At 40.9% G+C, this 19,067-nt stretch overlaps 2 protein-coding genes across 2 annotated transcripts; both read left to right on the top strand.

The window, feature by feature from the left end:
• Window positions 1-476: 476 nt before the first annotated feature.
• On the top strand, window positions 477-3,788 carry fgg (fibrinogen gamma chain). The gene is made up of 9 exons (XM_031729799.2): window positions 477-636; window positions 722-769; window positions 883-1,069; window positions 1,191-1,275; window positions 1,715-1,845; window positions 2,136-2,269; window positions 2,688-2,872; window positions 3,044-3,321; window positions 3,421-3,788. The coding sequence occupies exons 1-9, from the start codon at window positions 577-579 to the stop codon at window positions 3,603-3,605; spliced, it is 1,293 nt and encodes a 430-aa protein (XP_031585659.1). The 5' UTR covers window positions 477-576; the 3' UTR covers window positions 3,606-3,788.
• Window positions 3,789-11,476: 7,688 nt separating this feature from the next.
• On the top strand, window positions 11,477-17,260 carry plrg1 (pleiotropic regulator 1). The gene is made up of 15 exons (XM_031729796.2): window positions 11,477-11,637; window positions 11,844-11,950; window positions 12,975-13,111; window positions 13,324-13,377; window positions 13,462-13,555; window positions 13,689-13,779; window positions 13,865-13,963; window positions 14,082-14,174; window positions 14,554-14,703; window positions 14,994-15,095; window positions 15,481-15,583; window positions 15,698-15,806; window positions 16,211-16,350; window positions 16,452-16,645; window positions 16,740-17,260. The coding sequence occupies exons 1-15, from the start codon at window positions 11,629-11,631 to the stop codon at window positions 16,797-16,799; spliced, it is 1,542 nt and encodes a 513-aa protein (XP_031585656.1). The 5' UTR covers window positions 11,477-11,628; the 3' UTR covers window positions 16,800-17,260.
• Window positions 17,261-19,067: the final 1,807 nt, after the last annotated feature.

The following is a 19,067-nucleotide window of genomic DNA, read 5'->3' as shown; positions in this document are numbered from 1 at the left end:
CAGTAATCATCATAATGATTTATTAATGTGTGCTGTTAATAATTGTAATTGTTCATCAGTCTAAAATATAAAAACAATGTGTTTAATCCCGTTTTTGTTCACAGGAACATATTATGGCATTTTTTCAAGGAATGCTTGTTGTCTGTGTTTTATCAAGCAAAGTTTAAGAAAAGTAAATAAACTATGTTACAATCTGAACTCTTGGCTAGAGCGAGCTCAATTGCGCTGGTTTCCAAATTCAATAATACTGTCAGGTCTTAAAGTGCGAGTCACGATTTCTTCAAACTTGTTGACAGCCTTACCATCATCAGAGTTTACAAAGACGTACAGTACATGGCAATCTCATAGAAGTGTCCTTTACCACAGCTATCAGTTGCAGACCGCATCAACTCCTGGCAATGATGTCTGTTGGACATTTGAGTCATGGGATTTTCACAACAAAGTGAGTGGGATTGTTTACCTATGAACCCCTTATCAAAGTCTGGACTGAGGACCTTGTTCAGATAAATAACCAACAGAGTCGAGCTGCTCTTCATTCTCCAACAAGACAAAACCACAACTGGCGGCCAAAGCAACATGGCTCCATCACTTCTTACAACAGCAGGACTTTTGTTACTTTTCTCCTTCTCGTCAGCAGTAAGTCACTGAGCACTTTTGCAGTTTTGCTGATGTAGTTTTATTGAGCATAAAAATTATATTTATTGTTCCTTTTTTTGTGCAGCAAATCCGAGGAGACAACATACAAGAATGCAGCCCCAATGATGGCTTTGTAAGTGCGCAGCTTTAAATCAAAGCTTCTTCCAGTATGGATTATATTTCTATAAAAGCACACCATCATAAAGAGTTTTGTTTGTTTTGTTGACATGCTCCATTTGTGTTTAGGGAAAATACTGTCCAACCACATGTGGAGTTGCTGATTACATGCAAAGATATACAGAAATGGTGGACCAGGATTTGGACCAGTTGCTAAGGGAACTGGAAACAATTGCCAATTTGACTCGAGGGGCTGAAGAAACAATTACTTACATGAAAGATTCAACTGTGGCACATCAAAAGAGCTCTGACCCAGGTAACGCAGTTATTTTGTGACGTTTAATCATCTTAACACTTACATTAATGCCATCAGGTTGAGCAGCATATTGATGCGAAATCAAGAATACAGTCAAACCGGCTCATTTTTTCCATTTCAGACGTACATTTCAAAAAGTCAACAAGTATCCTGGATGATGTTGTTCGGTTTGAGAAGACCATAGTTGCTCAAGAACAGCAAATATTGTAAGTTACCTTACCAAAAGTTCAATTTATACTCTTACAACAGTTAGTTACTCCACTGCATTTAGTTACAATGCTCGTTTGTTGATTGATTGCTTTTAATCAACGACATATAAATTATTCTTTTTTTAATATAATGTGTTGTTGCTGAATAAACATGAACTTCTGTCAGGTTCTCAATGTGAAGATGCAAAACACAAAACTCCAAAGGAAGCTTGAAACTGAATTTCTATACATAGCAGCATCAGTGTCCACCTATTCCCACAGTTCAATGTACTCAGGAGACATTTGTTACCCACACTACGTCCCTAAAAATCTATTGACCTTATACGTTAAATTAGATCTTTGTATAAGTTCAGGTTCATACTTAGGATTCATCTCAGCTTTTTATCTGTGTATAAAACCAAGGTACAGCTCATAGACTGTAATCCTCTCTTTCCAGTGAACTTCAGAACGTAATCTCCTCCAATGAGAGAAGAATGGCAGACTTGAAACAGCTCTCGAATCAGCTGCAGCAGAAATGCAATGAGCCCTGCAGAGACACAGTTGAGATCCAACCCACCACAGGAACAGGTAAAAAAAGAAGAAGAAGAAATAATATGACCTCTAGGTTATTTCTGTTTCACAAGAAGTTTCTCAATCTTGTCTCATCTGAACAACATTTGTTGTCTTTCAGCGTTTGGTCACAGGCTAAAATCAATATGCTGCTTCAGAGCAGAGCAAACATTTATCCTAGATGTAATGTCCTGTGACCTTTTGTAGTGGATGTGATTACATAATTATTTACCCAACTTAGAAAATATTCAGGTTTTTGTGTTTCATAATAGGCTGCTCATTTTTAAAAAATATGTTTTTCTAATCAGACTGCCAGGACGTTGCAAACAAGGGCGCCACCACCAGCGGCCTTTACTATGTGAAGCCAATAAAATCAACGGAGCAGTTCCTGGTCTATTGTGAGATTGACAGCTTTGGACGTGGCTTCACAGTAATACAAAGAGTACGTATCATTGATCTTACACTAAGTGATTCCTGTGTATTTTTGGAGGGATGGAAATGGATAATAAGAGTCAGACAAAGGTCACGTACACGTGACACCTCAGAGTAACCAAAAATTGAGGCTTTGGCTTTAAAAACTAGTCCTCTTCAGTGTCATTAGCATTTCTTTGGACCGTCCCTATGACCTGAGAAATCATGACAGTGACAGTGACTTAATAACAGAAATCATAAAATGAAAAGTAACATAACTGTTTATCTAAACGTTTACAATCTATTTTAATTAATCTTTACATTTGTGTAAAATTAAATATTCACTACAATTTTCATTAAGTCATGAAGGCATTAAATCATGTTTTGTTAACTAAGTGGTGAAACCACCCAATAAACTGATGACTCTGATCACGCCTTCCTGCCTACAGAGACGTGATGGCAGTCTGGACTTCCACAAGAACTGGGTCCAGTACAAGGAGGGCTTCGGTTATCTCTCACCAGATGACACCACAGAGTTCTGGTTAGGTAACGAGAAGATTCACGCGCTCACTACCAGCACCAACTTCCCCACTGTGCTCAGGATAGAGCTTGTTGACTGGGAGGGCAACAAAAGGTACACACACACACACACGATAACAGATTATGTAAGAAAGGGACTTGTGGACAAGGCAAACATGACCGCTCTAGTAGCGAGGTTACCTTAGAGGAAGAAAAGAGATGATTCAACAGTTGTTACCAAAAACTAACTTTAGATCCACGATTCTCTGTGGCTGTGTTTCTCCAGGTATGCCGACTATAACATGTTCAGAGTGGGGCCAGAGATCGACATGTACCGGATGACCTACGGTTTCTACTTCGGTGGAGATGCAGGAGATGCATTTGATGGTTTTGACTTTGGAGATGACCCCAGCGACAAGTTCTACACAGCACACAACGGCATGCAGTTCAGCACCTTTGACAAGGACAACGACAAGTACGACGGCAACTGTGCTCAGCAGGACGGCTCTGGGTGGTGGATGAACAGATGTCATGCTGCACATTTGAATGGAAAATACTACCAGGGTAAGACCCTCCTGGCTAAAAGCAGCCACAGTTAGCATAAACAGAGACAAAAGTACAAATTAATGTGAGGTCTAAACTGTTTAAATTATCTTTATGCAGGTGGCAGGTACACTGAAAAGGATGCTGGTGAATTTGGCTTCGACAACGGCATCATTTGGGTCACGTGGCACAACCGCTGGTACTCCCTGAAAGAGACCACCATGAAGCTCATTCCCCTCAGTCGCATCACAGCAGGAGGACAGCAGGCTGGAGTCAAACAGTTTGGTGGACTTGGAGACGCTTAAAAAAAGGGACCAGGTTTTTGTTATGCTCTCACTAACAGCCCTGAAAACTCCTTAGATTAAATAAAATGCCTCCATGGAAACTTACCGACTTTTTGTTTTTCTGTAATGTCTCCATTATATCTGAGTTCCTTTTTCCTCTTCACTGTTTTTCAGATCTTTAAATAAAACCACTTTGCTTCTCTAGAAATGGGTGGTCAGTATTTATATGGATCAACTTGTTGTCTGCTCAGATATACATAAAGTCATGTTGGCCAGCAGCTGAATTATTAAACCAACTAAAAATATGTTGCAATGAAACAAAAATATTTCCTAAAGTATAATTCACAGTCAGTTATATACACCTGTATGTAAAGCAAGACATGCCCTGACTTAAATACCACCTTAAATACTCAATTTTGTGTCTACTTCATTTGCTGTAATGAACCCCACACACAGGTCAAACTGAATACCACATCAAGCCCTCCTACAGAACTTAAAAGCCAACTGAGTTTACTCTAAAAGCAACAAAACACAGAAACTAGGCCATGAGTTTTTCTCTTTCATAAAATGAGCAGTTGTAAAATGTCAGCATTGAGAGTGACCCTCAAAGCACGACACCAAAAAGCTGGAAACAGTTCAGTACAAGTACATAAAGGGTTCTTCAGAGAATATCTTCATTACAGTAATGAAATGTAAGGTAGCAGCTTATTAAGCATGTCCCTCATTCCTTCAACCATTTTATAATTGAAGAATTCATTCAATTTGCTGTCAGTATTAATCTTGTTAAAATAACATTAACGCCATAACCGCATTAACGCGGCAAATCTCCATTAGCGAGTTATCGCGCATCGCCCCCCTGGACAGCATCAACGCGTTAGCGCCATGCATGCCGTTAACGTCATTTTAACGAGATTAATGCTGACAGCACGAATACGTTTTCACAAATTAATTAGATCCCCACCCAATGCAAGGTTTATGCCATAGCTGTGTAAAAGTACTGTAAAAGTATTAAAAGTACTGACTGGCAATTTTTAATTGTTTTTTTATGTGCAAGCTCTTTAAACGTAATACTTTTAATGCCAAAATATAGTTATGTTGTTATTCATGAATTTTCACATTTACTGTTTTTTAAAAAGCAGAAAAAAATGCAGCTTTAAAAAAATTATTTATTTATTTAAATAAAAAAATACATTTACTAAAAGAATTATTCATTAATTTGTGACTTCTCAGAGACGTTCAGTGTGCCAGATCAAATTTGACTATTAAAAATGAATTTTAATAAATAGCAACATAATTTTTGTTGTGATTATTAACAATTATTTTGGTTGAAAATAAGTTTTTGAGAGATTTACAAAGTATTTGTGTTTTCCTGTTTTTATGGCAGGTGGTCTGAATATGTTACGTACTGTATGATCTCACAATGTTGCTAACTGAACAAACCGTGTTGTGTGCTTTTCTGACCTTAAGCCATTTTTCGTATTGTTGCAGAGTTATTGGAAAATCATTGCCTTGTTTATTTTGAGCCACACCAACACCGTTTATTTATTTTGTATTGTACTGGTTGTACTTGTCCAGAGGCATCATCAGACTCACATCGATAATCTCATGGAGTTCAAATTCCACCAGATCCTTTGTACATCATTATGCCAAATGACACATGAACTGCTATGAATACTGGTCAAAGACAGTAGGTGATATTTTTGTTCTGTTCTGGGGGGTTTTTTAATTGATTTTTATCAGTTTTTTAAACTATCTCACAATAACGTCAGTAAAATAATTAATCTTAAACTGGATTGTTTGAATTTGCCATCCCACACCACAGACATCGCCCACACATTGCAATAGCTAGGTTAAAGTTTAGACTGGATAACCTTTGATAGATGTACTCTACTGGGCAAACATAGTCAGGTACAAGAGGAAGGATAATCAAACTATGGCCCGTGACCCCACCAAATTAACAAATAACGTTCTCATTTTATAAAAATATGTAATACAAAATGTGTGACTATTTAAAATTCTGACATTTCTGTCATGAATACTGTGTAAAAGTATAAATCATTCGGTGTTTTCTGCAGTAAGCGAGTCAGACTTATAATAATATGTATATGGATGTTTTGTATTCGACTCCTCGAGTGAAATTATGTTCCATTTCATGATTTTTTTGGTCACATTTGCATCTTAATTGAATGTTGTAGTTTGTAGCTGAATGTTTCACAGAAACATTCAGCTACATATTCATCAGAGAATGACTCAGATTGTTACTTTTGTTTGAGTTATTTCAAACAATTATCGAGGTAAATAAAGTATGTTACAAAAGACACTTGGTTTGAGTTGCAATCCAAATCTAACAATTTCATCATCTCTTCAATGCAAAAAATGTGTAATCATTATTGAGAACTTGCTTTGTTGTCATTAAGTGTTAGGGGCTGGGTCTGTGACCCAGTGTTTTGAGTTTATTTTGTATTTTTGTTTTTCTTCTGTTAAATTGCATTAATGTTAAGTTCTCGTGTTATTTAGTTCAGGGTTCATTTGTGGAGTTTCTTGCCTTCTTAATGGGGTTGGGACCATCAGTTGTGTGGTGGAGAAGTCATGTTGGTACACAGCTGACAGCCCTATATGACAACTGTTAGACTTCATATTATGACAAGAACCAATCAGCTAAGTAAAGAGAAACGACAGTCCATCATTACTTTAAAAACTGAAGGTCAGTCAGTCCAGAACATTGCTAAAACTTTGAATGTGTTCCCAAGTGCAGTAGCAAAAACCATCAAGAACCACGACGAAACTGGCTCACATGAGGACCGCCCCAGGAAAGGAAGACCAAGAGTCACCTCTGCTGCTGAGGATAAATTCATCCGAGTCACCAGCCTCAGAAATCACAAGTTAACAGCACCTCCGATCAGAGCCCAGATAAATGTCACACAGAGTTCCAGTAGCAGACACATCTCTGCATCAACTGTTCAGAGGAGACTGTGTGAATCAGGTCTTTACGATCAAATAGCTGCTAAGAAACCATGACTAAGGAAAAGCAACAAACACAAGAGATTTGTTGGGCCAAGAATAACAAGGACATTAGACCAGTGGAAATCTGTGCTTTGGTCTGATGAGTCCAAATCTGAGATCTTTGGTTCCACACGCTCTGTCTTTGTGCGACACAGAAAACGTGAACAGATGGTCTCTCATGCATGGTTCCCAGCGTGAAGCATGGAGGAGGAGGTGTGATGGTGTGGGGGTGCTTTGCTGGTAACACTGTTGGGGATTTATTCAAAATTGAAGGCACATTGAACCAGCATGGCTACCACATTTACATTCTGTTTTTCTAAATAGCAATATTGGTGTTGCCTAGGGTTAACCTTCAATTATGCAAAATCATGCAAAATAATACATATTGCTGTCAGAAGTAAAACTAAACAAAACCACTTGAAAAGTGGTTGAAATTCAGTGAGTTATATCCTGATGATTTCAATGCATCTGCCTCTAAAAACATGTACTTGGAGAGTAATTTACCCATAATACTGTAATAATACAACACCACTGTTTCTCTACAGAAAAAGAGGAGCTAATTGTCCCCCCTGAGTTGCAGTAGCACAGGTCAGCTGATCAAAACCAACCTACTGGAGCACACAAGGCAAATTATTACGTGACTTACATCTAAGGCTGTAATTTCTGCGTGTTGAAAATGATATTTTTTACTTGATTTTTTTATTTTTGGTTTTCCTTACACTACCAAGACAGAGCAAATAAGAGAGCCACCAAAAGTGGTCTTTACTATGTAAAACCAAGAAACAGAGCAGTTCCTGACCTATTGTGAGATTGACGTCCACAGTAATACAAAGGGAATGCATCACCTTAACCACACATCAAAATGGATCGCCTGTCGCTGGAGCCTGTCCCAGGTGTAAAATCATTTGTTTTCTAATCTTCGATAATAATTTTTCATAAATTCCCTCTGTCGTCAATTTTAGATCAAAAATCTTTTAGGATTTAACAAATGCTTTTTGTCTCTGATCACTGCCTACAGAGACGTGATGGCAGTCTGGACTTCCACAAGAACTGGGTCCAGTACAAGCAGGGCTTCGGTTATCTCTCACCACAGAATTCTGGTTAAGCAATGAGAGGGTTTACCTGTTCAGTACTAGCTCTAACGTCCCAATTGTGCTCAGGATAGAGCTTGTTGAATGGGAGGGCAACAAAAGGTACACACACACACACAAACTCACACACCCACACACACGATAACAGATTATGTAAGAACGCACTTATGGACAAGGCAAACATGTCTGCTCTAGTAGCGAGGTTACCTTAGAGGAAGAAAAAAAATGACTCAACAGTTGTTACCAAAACCTAACTTTAGATCCACGATTCTGTGACAGAGACAAAAGTACTAATTAATGTGAGGTCTAAACTGTTTGCATTATCTTTATGCAGGTGGCAGGTACACTGAAAAGGATGCTGGTGAATTTGGGTCACGTGGCACAACCGCTGGTACTCCCTGAAAGAGACCACCATGAAGCTCATTCCCCTCAGTCGCATCACAGCAGGAGGACAGCAGGCTGGAGTCAAACAGTTTGGTGGACTTGGAGATGCTTAAAAGAGACAATTTTTTTAATGCTCTCACTAACAGCTCTGAAAAATGCCATCATGGAAAAGTTTCTATTTTTTTGTTTTTGTATTTTTCTGTTTGCAGAATACCTGAGTCTCTTTTTCCTCATTTCCTTGCTACACTCTCAATTCTAAAAAAAGAAAAAAAGCAATAGTGTGCAAATCTTATATACCTATAAGATTTTCACAGCAGAGCATAGAAAACATATCAAATCTTGAAACTGACACATTGTATACCTTCAATGAATCACTAGCTTATTGTGGTGGAGGGGTTTGTGTATCCCAGGAATCCCAGGGGCTATGTTATTGGTGGGCTTTTGCCCCCTGCTATGGTCTCCCATGTCAAATCTGTCCTGGGTGAAGGATCTGACAAAGAGCTATTCAAAAATCCCTATGAAAAGATGATCCAGGGAGCAGTTCACCCTGCCTGATATAGGGTTACTGGGGCCCTGCTCTGGAGCCAGGCCCAAGGAGGATGACCGAGGTCGAACACCTGGTGGCCGGGCTTTAGTGCATGGGGCCTGGCTGAGCACAGCCCAAAAAAGGGGCGTGGGCCCACCCTCCTGTAGGCCCACCACCCTCAGGATTTGTCATAGGGGTCGGTGCAGTGTGTGCTGGGCTGCGCTCAGGGGCAGAGACCCTGGCAGACCGATCCCCGACTACCAAGACTAGCGACTGGGGCATGGAACATCACCTCTGTGGTGGGGAAGGAGCCTGAGCTAGTGCATAAGGTCGAGAGGTCGAGAGTCCACATCTTGGACTCTAGAACGAGTTTCCTGGAGAGGGGGTGGAGTTTTCCAACATAGATGGCAGGGTTTGTTCGGGTCAGGAAACAGGTCCTGAGTGTCAGTCCAGAGTACCCAGTTTCTTTGATTACCTGGGTGGGGTGCTTGAGGGGGACCACTTGAGTCCCCCACCTGGTGACTCTGTCGTCTTACTGGGAAACTTTATCACTCATGTGAGCAACAACAGTGAGACCTGGAGGGGTATGATTGGGCCAGATCTGAACCCAAGTGGTGTTTTGTTACTGGACTTGTTACTGGTGCAAACCACAGTTTGTCCATAACAAGCACCATCTTCAAACATAAGGGTGGCCATAATGTAACTAGATTACTCTCCAGTTACAGTAACTCAGAGTTGTTGTACCAGATTCTGAATGTAGCAGCTTAGTAAAGATATTCTTGAAACCATCAATGGCTCCTGACTTTTGTTTTATTAACTGATTATAATAATTTGCTTTGGATAATCAGTCTTTTAGTCATTTTATTACAGTTTTCACATCAAAATCTCAAGACTGCTCATTATGACTTTTAGATTTTAGTTTGCAGCAATTTTGACTTTTAATAAATATGATCTTCTTTTCCTGTGGTCGCCCAGATAAACTATCTTTTAAAAAAATGTCTAACTGAACAAACTGTGACGTTAAATCTTTGAGGACAGAAAACCATTTTGTCACATTGTTGCAGAGCTTTCAGAGCATCTCAGTTGAATTGTTTATTTTGAGCCACACTAACACAGTTTATTTACTTTGCATTGAACTTGTAGTACTTGTCCCCGTGCATCATCAGACTCACATCGATAATCTCTGTCAGAGTCCAAATTCTGCCCAGCTCTTGGCATGTGATTTTGCCGAACAATGCGTGGATTTCTAAAGCTTCTTAACAGGATAGCCTTATGTTAGTACACCCACTGACTCTTTCAAAAGCCAGTTTGTTTGTTTGTTTTAATTAAATTGGCCTCAGACATTTTTGAAAAACACTGATATAAACATGACTGTTTAAATTTACTCTGCCACAATAACGGAACACACACACACACACTGCACCATTTAGGTTCAAATTCGAAATGGATAACCATTAATAGATGTACTCTGCTGGGCAAACATGATCTGGTACAGAAGGAAGCAAAACCAAATTTGGGCCTGTCCTCCCACCAAATCTCAAACACCAAATCAGGAAATCAGGAAACAGATGAAGAAAAGTGTTGTTGAAATATACATGCAGCCCTGATCTCAGTAATCTTTATGATTGTGTGGCATAGAACCAATGTTGCTTTATTTAAATGTGGATTTGTTCAGGCTCTTACATTGAGGATGTCATTAGGGACAGTGAAAACAGGTCCAGCGAAAACAGGTCCAGCTTACACATTCTGAGTGAAAGCTGGAGAAATGTCACTTTGACTCCATAAGAAACAGCTCACTGCTAACTAGGCGAGGACTAGAGCATTAAACACAATAATAATTTGGTGGCCATTGCCATCCATTAAAATAGGACCCTCTGGGAATCACCAAGACCTGGTATATTATGAGCTACTATTCACCAGCTAGAGGTTAGTTAGTCCAGAAATAAGCAGTTAAGGTGATCAGGAGAAAACAGACAGAACCATTTGTCCAGTTCAGAGTCACACAGCCTGTTCTATGGGGCAAGAGGCAGTACACACTGAACAGACAGACATTCTTGAAATTTAGAATCACTGTTAAATCCATGCTTCTTTTTTCTTTTTTCTTTTGGACTGTGAAAGGAAACGGCTGGACACAGCTGGATTTAATCGTTGGATCTTCTGGCTGTAAAGCAACAATGCTAATCACACCACAGTGCTGCTCCAGAACAAGCAGCTATTAATGATAAACTTTATAAAAAAACAAAAGGCCTGCATTTGTATAGCGCTTTACTTAGCCCTAAGGACCCCAAAGCGCTTTACACTACATTCAGTCATTCACCCATTCACACACTGGTGATGGCAAGCTACATTGTAGCCACAGCTGCCCTGGGGCGCACTGACAGAGGCGAGGCTGCCGGACACTGGCGGCACCGGGCCGTCTGACCACCACCAATAGGCAAACATGGGGTTAGTATCTCGCCCAAGGATATTTGGCATGCAGCCAGGAGGCAGCCTGGGATCGAACCACCGACCTTCTGATTGGTGGCGGACCTGTTTTTGGTGTTGGACCTTGTTTTTGCAGTAAGTGCAAAAGCAAAAAAAAATGTGGCAAAAGCACTGGAAATGGTGCCACAGAGGGCATTATTTCTAAAATTAGCAGGAGTGGTAAGAAAGAAAGGAACGGCAAAGCGCAGACTGAACTGATTAAAGCAACTTGGAGAGCACTAATTATTAGTAGTAGTAATAGTAGTAGTATTAGTGTCAAGAAAAGAAGGACATACTGTGTCCTCGCTTTATGCATTTATAAAGCGATTCGGACGAGTAGAGGTTAAAGATTTGGCTTTTTAAAATTTTATTTCAATTTCCCTCCTGGCCTATAGGTGGCGCTAACAAACTGCTAGCTGTCCTTTTACCTCTTTACTTCCGGGGTATTCGGTCGTTGGAGCGTCGCGGTAGTCATGTTTTTGCGTTCGTGATACTTTTTGGGGAACGTGCTTTGTTTTGCTGAAAAAGGGGATATTTTTCCGCTTCTTTATAACATTACTTTATTTTTACCGCCACAATGACTGAGGTAAGAAGATATTTAAAGTCCGTTTTGGGGGTTTTTTTGTGTTTCCGCCCGCCCGGCAGACACATAGCCCCGCTCGGCTAATTGTTGCAACCACATACGCTTATGGTTTTGTTTGCATTGCTCATGTTAAAAAGTAGTTACTCCCAACGTTTTCCGTGGTTGCACTAGTTTAAAACACGTGTTTTCTTATTTATTATCATCTACAGGATGTTCAGAAGCACTCAGTCCACACTCTGGTCTTCAGATCTCTTAAAAGGACTCATGATATGTTTGTGTCTGATCACGCCAAGTCCATCGCGCTGGATGATGAAAGGTAAACGTCACAGTGTTACCTTCTAATGATCTGAAGTTGTGCTTATGGGTGAATTACAGGGTTTTCAGAGTCCAATGTTAATTTAGTTCAGGTGAACTGCAGCACAGTGTAGTCCAGTACAGAGAAGAGCAGTGAAAACGTCTGTTTTAATAAGCATCTCACAAATCTGCAGGTTATTGGATTTTCTTTTTAATTTTTTTTTACGTTTAGCCTTTTGTGGACCTTCAAAAAATATTTTCCTATAATTTAAGACTAGTTACCACTTTCTCAGGTTCACATTGCAAGCTCTAATGCCGTGTGAAATTGTTGTAGAGGTTTTAATTTAATCATTTTGCACTAGCGCTTTGTATTAGTGTTGCTCGCTAGACCAGATAAATGAGGAGGGCTGGAGAGATTGGCAATGACAAAAAACAGGGGATGGAGGTGGTGATGGCAGAGCAGAAGAGGTTAAGCTTTTCATTGGGCGTGACTGGGGTGGATAAAAATGAGTATATTACAGGGAGAGCTCAGGTCGAGTACTTTCAAGACAGTCTAGAGTTAGAGAAACAACGCTGAGATAGTTTGGACATGTGCAAAGGAGGGTTTGGACAAAGGATGTTTAAGATTGAGCTGCCAAACAGGAGAGAAAGACGAAGGAGGACATACAGAGAGTTTCACACAGGACGATGTTCGTAATAAGGTGAGAGGGAGGCAGATGTTCTGCTGTTGTGACCCCTAAAGGGAGCAGTCGAAAAAAGAAGCATTTGTAGCTGCAGCACTAAAGAGCATTAATTTTTTCAGGAGTTTATTTTCAGTTTACCAAAATGTCTATTGTCTAGGAAGTTAAAGCGCTATCAATTTCCTCCTCAAAGAAAGAAAAATCTCTGCTGCTACACCCCAGACAGTAAATTAGATCTACTTTCAAATACTAGTAAAAAGTTCAAGGTATTTACTGTGTTGTTCATGTGAATATCATTATGCTCATTTGATTATAAATATTAGATGTTTATAAAGGAAAATGCATCATTATGTCATCTGTTTGCAGCCACAAGTTGAAGATGGGGGTTAAACTGAAAGCAGACTACGATGCAGTGTTACACCTGCCCATCCTGAAGGAAGGGAAAGACAGAGCCTCACATCTTTCGGGCAGCATGGAAGGCCACCAGAACTACGCTCAGCCAGGTGAGGATGAAAGTGTCACTGCATGTCAGAGTCACTCTTAAGTGTGCCAACAATTTATTATTAACAAATATGTGGAAATGTAGATTTTTATTAGTTATTTTTTGCTGTTAAAAAGCTCAGTTTGTCTTTAAATTTAGCTTTTCTTTGTTTTCTGAAACCTTTTATTTCAAAACTACATGATTTAAAGACATTTTGGGAATATTACGTTTCAGGTGAGGACCCAGAATACCTGATCACTGGGACACATGCCTACCCGTCTGGACCAGGTAAATACTCTCAATTTGTGACTTTTTAATTTAATTTCATCATCCCAATTGGAGTCTTTATAACCAGTATTTTTTACTCACCAGGGGTGGCATTGACCGCTGACACAAAGATGCACAGGAATCCCAGTGACACTGGAGTACACTCCATGGCGTTAGTTTTACCCCCATCGCAAGCTAGGTAAACTTTGTCCCTCACACACACACAGTACAAAGGGAGTCAGTCACCAGTAGCAATTTAGCAAAAAAGCACTAATAACAAAATGATGCTTACTCACTCATAAACCATCATTTACTCTGTGGGTCATTTGTAGGCAGGACGCGAGTCGCACAGCAGCCAGTATTGCTGACATCCACCGGCATGCAGGAGGAGCAGAGCGATCTCACCCTCCGTCATCTGCAGTGGTAGGTCACAGTTTATTCCTACTTTTACTCAGGCTAATCGGTTTGAATGAAAGAAGTGCAGATCTGATCATCAGTGTGTTTTCAGTCGCTCCTGGAGGGAGGTGGCACCAGAAATTCTACTCTCATGAGGAGAGCGCCCACAATGCCCAAACCTCAGTGGCATCCACCATGGAAACTGTTTCGGGTAACTATCAATCATTTCAACTTTTCTAAGTTTACTCGACATGATGCGCATACAGTGGGCGAGGTCTGGGTGGGATATGTTCTGTGTTTGTTTAACTGTAGTTTGTTTTGTCTGGTAGGTCATCAGCGGTCACCTTGGCTGGGTGAGGTCCATCGCTGTAGAGCCTGGGAATCAGTGGTTTGTCACAGGCTCTGCTGATAGGACTATAAAGGTGAGTCAAGCGGGAAATAACAGTAAGCGACAAACTAAAAATGGCTCATCTGACATGGAGTCACCTCGGTTTGGTTACATGATGACAGCAAAGACTGACATGTTGAAACAGGACACAACATGTGTTGTGTCCTCCTCTCTCTCCCCTGCTAAATTAGCTCTCCTCCGAGTCACCTCTCCTCGAGATCGTTACCTGTGTTTATTTAATAGATTGGCATGTCTGAGCCTACAGAAAACACAAAGTGCCTGCTAGCAACTTTAATACCCTGCTCTTCACAGATGATTAAGTTATACTGAATGCCCAATTTTTACCTATTAAACTGTTTGTAAATTAATCTCAGATTATCTTAATTTGACTTGAAGGCTGCCTGTCTTGACAGATCTGGGACCTGGCCAGTGGAAAACTGAAACTCTCTCTGACTGGACACATCAGCACAGTGCGTGGCGTGGCGGTCAGCAACCGCAGTCCTTACCTGTTCTCCTGCGGGGAGGACAAGCAGGTCAAATGTTGGGATCTGGAGTACAACAAGGTATACTTTCAAACAAGGGAGTTATTGGTTTGTGTCATTCAAAACAGTTTATTTAGCAGCTTTATGCTGTAATGATTTACACATTCACTTGTGAAAGATCCCGCAGGAAGTGACACAAATATTTTTTTTTGGGTTGCATCTGGCATAAAATCTTTGCCCAATAAAACAGGCACAGCCCTGGTGAATAAAGGTGCAGCTGAAACTAGCTATCTAGCTTCTGTTGTGGTTTATTTTCTTTCTCTTTTTGTAATGTTGTGGATGTTTCTTGACTATATTGGTTTATATTTTAGGTAATCAGGCACTATCACGGACATCTCAGCGCAGTGTATGATCTGGATCTGCATCCGACCATCGACGTGCTCGTGACGTGCAGCAGAGATGCCACAGCGAGGGTAAGCTCTTACTCTGTGTTGAATCAGTGGATGACATTGATGGAATGACTGAAATTGATCAGGTTGAAGCAGGACAGTGCAGAAAACTGTGTGACAAACAGCCACAGACCGAGCAGCAGGTATACCGTCATCTCAATGTTCTCCATTGACCTGTCATCATGGGACTTTCAACTGCGTTGCTATAACGACCCCTCATATATTGAGGTGGTAGTTAATTGTAATGGAAATGATATGAAGAAATGAGGGGTGGCTCAACCCTTCTGCACAGTACTATATATTGTGTCTGTTATAGAGATGCCACTCTTCCACTTTAAAGGGCTGTGTTCAAATGTGATGTGCAGGGTTATGAGATGACACTAACTGCTTGTCCTCCCTGTCCATGCAGGTGTGGGACATCAGGACGAAGGCAAACGTGCACACACTGACCGGTCACACAAACACTGTGGCCACGGTGAGATGTCAGGCAGCAGAACCACAAATTATCACAGGTACAATTATTTTTTTTCAAATCGCTCACAACAGCAGTATAAACCCCTCAGTAAGACAGGCTTTAAAGTGGTTTCTCTTCACTCTTGTCTCTAATGTGTGATCGGTTTGTGCAGGGAGCCACGATTCAACCATCAGGCTGTGGGATCTGATTGCTGGGAAAACCAGAGCAACTCTTACAAACCACAAGAAGTCTGTGCGAACTCTGGTCCTGCACCCCAGACAGTAAGTGGTGTTTTATAAGGTAGCGTTGGTTGGAGTGGGGGAAACGCAGCATGCAGACTCCTCAAACGATGCTTTTTACAATATTGTTTGTTAAACTATGCAATTGTTATAAATATGTTTTTACAGTAGCTCCTTTGACATGAGGCAGGTACACACAGGTGTTACTAATTGCATCAGTTAGTTGTAAGCCTAATTAATGTGATTAGTAACACCCTTGTTTACCTGTTTCATGCCAAAGTGAATCCTGTAATTTAAAAAAAATAAAGTTTTGATTGATAATGAAGATAAATTGATACTTGAGTCATGATTTAGGATTACAGGAGCACATTTGTTCATGACTTTAATTACAAGAACTAATTAAGAGTTGTTGTTCTTCAGATATCGATGTCATATTTGTTTTGCAGATATACTTTTGCCTCTGGATCTGCCGATAACATCAAGCAGTGGATGTTCCCAGATGGAAACTTCATCCAGAACCTGTCGGGCCACAACGCCATCATCAACACTCTGGCTGTTAACTCTGATGGCGTGTTGGTGTCTGGAGGTAATAAAGAGCTGCGGTGCTGTCTTTAACTGTCTGCCTTTTTTTGTTTGCTTGTTTTAAATCATTTTTTTTGAGGCTAACGCTGACCTTATTACACACAGCCGACAATGGAACTATCCACATGTGGGACTGGAGGACCGGATACAATTTCCAGCGTATCCACGCAGCCGTGCAGCCCGGATCTCTGGACAGCGAGTCGGGAATCTTCGCTTGCATGTTCGACCACTCTGAAAGCCGACTGATCACCGCAGAGGCTGACAAGACCATTAAAGTTTACAAAGAGGATGACACCGCTGTACGTTACACTGTTACACTCAACTTGTATTTCTGTGCCGATTCTTATGCAGCAGGAAATAAAATGAATAATAACCATGTTTTCTTTCCTGCAGACAGAAGAAAGCCACCCAGTCAACTGGAAACCAGAAATCCTCAAGAGAAAAAGATTCTAAAGATTTTTTATTTGTTTTTCTTGTCACAGTAACAGCAGTGAATTTTATTCCCACCAACTTTTTGTTTGCTCGTGCTTTTTCCGTCAGGCAAACTCTCAGCTTTGACAGAAGCATCCCTCTTCATTCTAAAAACCATTTGCAGTCCTCGTTGTATGATGTTAGTCCGATAAAGCTGCCGTTCTGGACTGCCAGGAACCTCCCCGAGTGTTTGTTCTTGATGATAACGGCTCTCCGATAGCTGTGATCCGACTCGTCCACCAACAGAAGCCACTCTTCACCTTCAGAAGGACAGACTTCAGAGTGGACCTGCTCCCTGCTCGAGTCAAACCCTTCAAAGGAAAAGTGTTTGGCAGTTTTAGCCAAGAAAGAAAAAACTTGTATTGTTTCAGCAGAATTGGCGGTTGTACAGACATGGAAAGTTTATTATGCTCCATTTGAATAAAGACCACATTTTTCACATGCCTGCGTTTGTTGAGTAGAGGTGGGTTTTGTGTACTCACCGAGGTATCCGTGGGTGAAGACGTTCCTGTAGTACTTACAGCCGTCACCCTTGGTCTCCCAGTAACACTGATCTCCACAGGACTCGCTGAGCTCCACTGTGGTTCTGCTTTCAGCAGCTGTCTGCATTATCTGCTCGCCTGTGAGGTCAAGTTGGAACAGCAGAAATGTTAGATGAATCTAAAGTGGCTGCCACTTTATAATTAAGTGGCTGACTATCAGTAGACTTGGGAAATTAAAGGCCTATTAATGCTTAATATGTATTCATGCTGTGTACAACAGGATTATTCTATGAATAATTTTCCATATTTTTCTCCCAGTTAACAGTAATTGAATTGCTTTCATTAAAGCGAGTTTTTACCAGACAACCTTTCTATTGAGGGGGATTTATTATCCCTGTTGTGTAATGATGTTCAACTAAGATTTTTATGAAAATGTAGCTCAGCTAGGAAAGAGTGGCAAATTTCCTCTGACCTCTGAAAATATCTTCACTTAGAGAACGGCCGCTCGCTCATTATTTTCTCTTTTTGGGACCATCCTTTGTAAACTCTAGAGATGGTTGTGTGGGGAAATCCCAGTAGACCAGCCTGTCTGACACTAGCAGACATGCTACATTCACAGTCTGTTAAATCGCTTTTCTTCCTTATTCTGGTGTTCGGTTTGAATTTCAGCAGGTTGATGAGTTGCTGGCATGTAACTGGCTGGTTTTGGTAAATCATTTAAAGATGTGTACCTAATAAAGTGGGTGTGAGTATATGTTCCAGGCATGATGGAGAAGAATTTGAAATAAGATTTTAGTTATCATCTATTAAAGCCAAAGTGGGGATATTGGGAAGGATCCTCTGTTAAATCATCAATATTGCTCCAAGTAAGAGTAATTTGGTTGAATTGTTGGGCAAATGGTGTTGTTTGTTAATGTTTCCATGGCTACCCGAGTCCTGCATGTAGAGCTTGGAGAGAATGACAGAAGGCTCGGCCAGGTTTCTTCTTCAGACGGGCTTTTCTTGGCTCTGGCTGCTCCTCCACCTCCTTCTGAGGTTCTTCAACCGTCAGTGGGTGGCCCGCAATATACATGATCTCCTCTTCTAGAGACCTGAGACACATGTCAAAGTGCTCTTCATCCTCCTCTGCACTTCTGGGAGACAACAGCATTGATGGTTGAGAGTTCAGACGCTACAGTTAGGGGCACTCGTGATCTCTATCATCTCTAAAATACATTTAATTTAGCTAAGATATTTTTTTCCAAGACAACATGAAATGGTGACATTGTTCCAGGAAATTCAAGGACACGTGTGACTGAAGGACGACACTTTCTAACAAATGCAGTTTCCATCCTGCTAAAATTTCAGGTTTTAAAACGTGTCCTCCTCACCTGAAGTCCACCCACAGCAGGCCTGCAGTGATCAGTCCCAGCCACTCACTGGCCTCCCAGTTGTTTGTCACCATCACCGGCACAATGATGGCCTCCCGTGTTTCAGCATAGTTGAGTTCCTTCTTCCAGCTGCGTGATGCCTGGTAAGCCGGAGTCATAAACGGACAAATCACAGCAGCCTCCTCCACTCCTGCAGCCATGCTGAAAACACACACAGCTTTAATATGCACAACACTCAGCAGTGACGGAGCCCATCAGAGATTAGAACAGATGAAACGTGTTATCCACGTCACTTTGCACTCACGTGTCGTTGATGTTGCCCGTCACCCCTCCTTCGATGTCCATCCACACCGGGAGCCCGTCATCTTTCAGGTGGTTGTATATCTTCTTGACAAGAG

This window comes from Oreochromis aureus, linkage group 6 (assembly GCF_013358895.1).
Source record: "Oreochromis aureus strain Israel breed Guangdong linkage group 6, ZZ_aureus, whole genome shotgun sequence".
NCBI lineage: Eukaryota > Metazoa > Chordata > Actinopteri > Cichliformes > Cichlidae > Oreochromis > Oreochromis aureus.
The sequence above is the reverse complement of the archived record's forward strand: the minus strand, read 5'-3'. Positions and strand labels throughout refer to the sequence as shown.